This window comes from Homarus americanus, unplaced genomic scaffold, assembly GCF_018991925.1.
Source record: "Homarus americanus isolate GMGI-L3 unplaced genomic scaffold, GMGI_Hamer_2.0 scaffold43356, whole genome shotgun sequence".
In the NCBI taxonomy this organism is placed as follows: Eukaryota; Metazoa; Arthropoda; class Malacostraca; order Decapoda; family Nephropidae; genus Homarus; species Homarus americanus.
Genome location: NW_024712579.1, coordinates 11738 through 17228, shown reverse-complemented (window position 1 = coordinate 17228; position 5491 = coordinate 11738). Strand labels below are relative to the sequence as shown.

General features: G+C 39.2%; 1 protein-coding gene across 1 annotated transcript; it reads left to right on the top strand.

Moving 5' to 3' along the window:
* Nucleotides 1–4421: 4421 nt before the first annotated feature.
* On the top strand, nt 4422–5019 carry LOC121863845 (putative GPI-anchored protein pfl2; the record flags this gene model as incomplete). Its single annotated transcript, XM_042362732.1, has 1 exon — nt 4422–5019. A coding segment is annotated over exon 1 (598 nt), but the record flags the coding sequence as incomplete, so codon positions are not given.
* Nucleotides 5020–5491: the final 472 nt, after the last annotated feature.

Below are 5491 nucleotides of genomic sequence, written 5' to 3'. Positions count from 1 at the left end.
GCCATTATTGTATTTTTTTTTTTACTATTCATTTTCGGAAAGTAGATATTCGATTTGGATTCCATGAAATTTCTGCTTAACCCTTAAGTACAGTGACCGAGGCTTCTGGTCCGTGTATATCACTGTCTATACCACCTCCAGCCATAAAACCTCCTCGGCAGTGACTTACCCCTAGTGACTACAATGTCTTAACCTCTCGAATACAATGACTTTAACCCCTTGTGTACGTGGGTCTGTCTGTGTGGAGTAGAATCGTTTGGGGATAATCCCTTGAGTGTGAAGTTATTAACCCCGAGTACTATGAATTAACCCTTGAGGACGATGTCTTAACCCTTTCAGTACGAGGAGATTGTACCCAGAGTTTAGTCGCTGCCTGAGGGACGGACACGATAATAATGATGGTGTGACGTTAAGAGTAATTAGCTTTAGTAGTGACGACTTTCTTCCTATGGTTTTTTTACTTCTTATTCTACATCACAAATACAAGTTATTATAATAATTCATCTCCATTATAATTATTGTTGTTACTTTTTTTTCATTTTTCAATTACTTATTTATTTTCTTCGTCATACTTTTTACTCTTATTCATTTTCTTTCTCCATCGTCATCAGTCTCGTCATTTTCCTTCATATTGACGACTGTATCGGCCTGACAAGTTTACAAGTGGAAAATCAATCATGACACATACAGAGCGGTTTCAATAATATTTGTAGTATTTATAGCACGGACTAAAAGGAATTTATTCTTATCAAATATGTATATCCACATACCATTCACAGTACACCTTTCATTTCAAAAATATTCTTCAACAAAATATTAATACAAACTAAAATGATATATTAATATTATTATTATTATTATTATTATTATTATTATTATTATTGTTATTATTATTATTATTATTATTATTATTATTAGTTATTATTATTATTATTATCATCAGAGAGGCTTCATAAAAATCTAAACTCGATATTATTTTGTTGTTTTGTTACGATAAATGGAAATTTGGCCCAGAGTCAGAAGAGCTTTGTCAATAACATGTTAAAACTCCAGTCAAAGTCATGGAAGCCCTGGAACTATTTTGCTAGATCTTTACTCGCAGCCTGTAAACTTTAACCAATACTTTGCTGACATTTTGCACACAGTCAGGAGAGCAATGTCAGCACTCTACTTAAGCTTAAGCTCTAGAAATTAGCGTTGAGTTGTGAGAAGCAGCTCTTGAAGGCGCGGCAACTTCTTTCAAAGCGTCTCCAAGCCAAGACTTCAGAGACAACTCTGAGACTAACTCTCTTTTGTCCAGCCAACGAAAATTTGTATAAGTGCACAGCTGGCATTTTATGATCGTGAAGACTAGGAAGGACTTGTGGATCTTTATTTAGCTTTTCCTTTATAGTATTTCTTTCTGATGATTCTTGTTCTACTGCTGAACACGTCAATAATATCGTCCAGTATACCCAATGAAAGTGTTCTAAAACTTTCCCTTCGTCATAAAATTATTTAATTCTTACCTATGACAATGCTGTAATTAACTTGAAAAAGGTTTATACAGCTATACTATTAAACACCTGAGTCACTCATAGACACTGAGCAACTAGCTAGACAAATATAAGAGTTGACGTCAAAGGTGTTATTAAGTTATGCAAATCAAACCCTGCATAATAGATGAGCCAGCGTACAGAATACCCCAAATAAGAGTCAACTATTCTCGTTCACCTTTAATACATTCACCTCTAACTTTAGTTGCCATACGTTCATTCATTCCTCTCAACCCACTTCATGGTTCAGTGTTTCCACATTCTCTTCATCTATTTCCTCAATTTTTTTCCCTCAAACTCAACCCCGCAGTAAGATGTGATGAAACTGGAGATACCTAGAATTTCTACCCTAAGAATTAAATAAAGAAAAATAAATAAACAAATAAACAAATAAATAAGTAATCAGGGAAGCTTTAAATGTTAACAAGGCTCCAGGCCAAGGTAAGGTTCCTTCTCTTGTGCTTAGTCTAAAGTCTAAGAATAAAAACAAAAGGCTGTCAAGTTTCGCATCACAAAAAAAGGTCAGCACATATATCTATTAACACAGATCATTTACACTTCAGACCTAAGCACAAAAGAGCAACATGTTGAAATTGCAATGCATCCTTTGTGTATTGTGTAAACATTCAAAAATTAAGAAGAGTCGAACTTTACTTAACGAGCGTGATGAATAGAACCAACTAGGCTTCCCGCATAATCTAGCTCACACAAAGAACGCCAGGACTAATTTGGCTAATTTTCTTCCCTTTCTTTTTTTATTAGGTATTTATTTTTACTGTGTCCACCTGCCTGTCTTAGTATCTTGTGCATTTATATTCATTATTTATTTTGTACTGTCTTACCTCCTCATTTTATGTTCGTAAGGTTCGCTACTTCAGATTCTTTATCCCTATTACTGTTTTTTAAATTTCTCTTTTCTAATCTCTCTCTCTCTTTCTCTCTCTCTCTCTCTCTCTCTCTCTCTCTCTCTTGTAAAGGTAATCCTGCATCAATGATTCAACACAACCTTCAGCGTCAAGTAACACAGGAAACGAGAGACCAACACCAAGCGATGACCGCAAGAAAGAATAATAAAATGATCTTCCTGGTGTTTACTCTTCTCACATCACCAGACTTTATCCCGGTTCGCTTAAATCATGTGGCACTTCTTGCCAATCGTCTTGAACCTTTGTTTGATAGAAGCATGAAAGACGAGATCAAAGAAAAGTTCAGTACTTTAGATGAAAGCAAACTTCAACAACATGGAGTGTCTTAAAACTTGTGTAGTTCAGTTATACATCCCCAGTATCTTAAAGCCGCTGAATTCCTTGCGCTCGTAAATATCTAAACGTGGCTCAGAATGTCATAGAAGTGCCACATCTCCTCACCTCTACAGTCTACAACACTATATTTTCCCAAGAGGTCCAGTTGTCGAGTAGAGCCAAACAATCTTCCACAGGCTAAAGACGATGATATAACCGAGACGTGGTGGATTCTGGTATGTCGTATGTAGGGATTCCCACTAGCAAAATAAAAGGTTTAAAGGAAGTAATCTGCAATCCACAACACAAGGATGCACAGACTTCTATTTGGAATCTTTTCCTATGAGCTTTCCTCAACAGTGAAATTTTTAAGGTGCAGAACTACGAGTACTTTTTTCATCATACATCGGACGACCTACCGTGTGCGAGGCAGTGTGAAGGACCACCAGAGAGGATGTCAGGGTGATTAGCACCTACCTGGAGTAACAAGTGGCAAATTTAGTGAAGGTCAGCGTCAAGTGACTATTGGGGGCGAGTGAGCTGAATAAATTAAATCACAGATAACCCTTGAGGCTAAGAATGAGACTTAATGTTTCGCATATCACTGTGTTACTACATCTGACTCTTTGTCCCTTCTAACTGTCTCTAACTCTCAATTTATGTATTTCTGGTGTTGAATAGTTTTCTTCTGTTTTATAATTCAATGTCAACCTTACTCTTGTACATTCGTTATATTCAATTTGAGTAAAATTTAGTATTGATATTTTATTATAATGGTTTACGTCCTTACGGTTCGACAGAAATACAGAAAAATGAAAATTAAACAAAATATATTTAGCTCTCTATATCCCTCTTCCAGCCAATTCACCATTAAGTTTAGTTCATTTTTCTATTAACTGTATACAAATTTGAGTTTAAGGAAAGAAAGGAAACTCGGTCGGACGTTCTCACTGACGGATTGAACAAGTCTTTGTGTATTCATTAATAGATTCACTGAGAGGGAAATATTTTCTCCGGGATGGTTCTCAAAAAAAAAATCATGGTTAATAGCTAATAGTCGACCACATGACCTTTATGACCGTGACCTGGGGATATGACTGACCTTAACCAACTCTCTCCCCTCCTGATGCCTCGACCCTTCAATACGGCAATATATAAAGTTATCAAATTCCCCCCAACTTGTCCGCCACTCTTCCTGTGCTCCTGTAGATGTATAATGGCGTCTTAACGAGGCCGCCTCCATTCCGCCAGCACACTCAAGCTCGTGCCATAAAACAACGCCTGAACGAGCTTTCAACAACGCCTGGCTTTTCCCTCAACCTCCAAAATGAAACGGTAATGGAAGCTACCTTAAGAGCAAGGAGCTTTCAACCTGCCTTCAACCACCACTGGCACCATTGTTAAGGTGTACAAGCGTGTGCTCTCTCTCTCTCTCTCTCTCTCTCTCCCTCTGGACGCTGGTGCAAGTCAGGGCTCCGAGGAACTACTGTACCTGAGTAATAACGATGAATTGTTTGTTACCTGTCTGTTATTAAGCTATACTATGTCTATTTCAGGAGTCAATCTGTGGCACAATTATCGCATGGCTTTGTACTAGAGTTTCAGGACTCCTTCACTTTGAAGTCACTATCAGGAATCCTTCACTATGACGCAACAGTATCAGGACTCCTCCACCTTGACGTCACTGTATGAGGACTCCTCCACTATGACGTCGCTGTGTCAGGACCCCTCCACCTTGACGTCACTGTATGAGGACTCCTCCACTATGACGTCACTGTATCAGGACTCCTCCACTATGACGCCACTGTATGAGGACTCCTCCACTATGACGTCACTGTATCAGGACTCCTCCACCTTGACGTCACTGTATGAGGACTCCTCCACTATGACGTCGCTGTGTCAGGACCCCTCCACCTTGACGTCACTGTATGAGGACTCCTCCACTATGACGTCACTGTATCAGGACTCCTCCACTATGACGCCACTGTATCAGGACTCCTCCACTATGACGCCACTGTATCAGGACTCCTCCACTATGACGCCACTGTATCAGGACTCCATCAGTGGCCAATCACAGTCTAAAGCAGTTACCCCAATTAGTCTAACTCAACAAACTCCTGGCTTAACTTCCGGGTTGTTCCTCTCTCCTACGGGCTTCGTGTTGTTGTTCCCGTCACTATTCATTACTTACACTGTGGAAATCTACTTCTCCTGGCTAGCTGTTCACCTGTCATATAAAGTTGGTAAGTTATTTCACCAACTAATATGATACCGAAAAGTGCATTGCCATCCTGCATAGATTAGGAGAGAGGGAAGAGAAAGAAAGGCACAGGGAAGACGGAAATGAGAGACAGAGGGAGAAGGAAAAGGGAAAAAAGAGAGATAGGGAGAGAGAGAGAGAGAGAGAAACCAGACGAAAGCGTACATCAAAAATGTCTCGCCAACACCATGATCACTGGATGTCATTTGCTCATACAAGTTTGAGACGCTTGTAGCCATTCCATCCGGCCCGAAACCTTTCAATTCCTACCACAATATGTTTGATCTCTCAATATTGCTCCATCAACCGGCTTGCTCCGCCGTTTACCGGAATCATTTTGTTCACTGTCAATAATTGTGCCCTTCACTGTAGAAATTTTCCGGTCACTGTGAGGGGAATTTACCGAAAAAACAACAACTGAATAACAGAATGGCCGACTGTACATTCCGACTTTC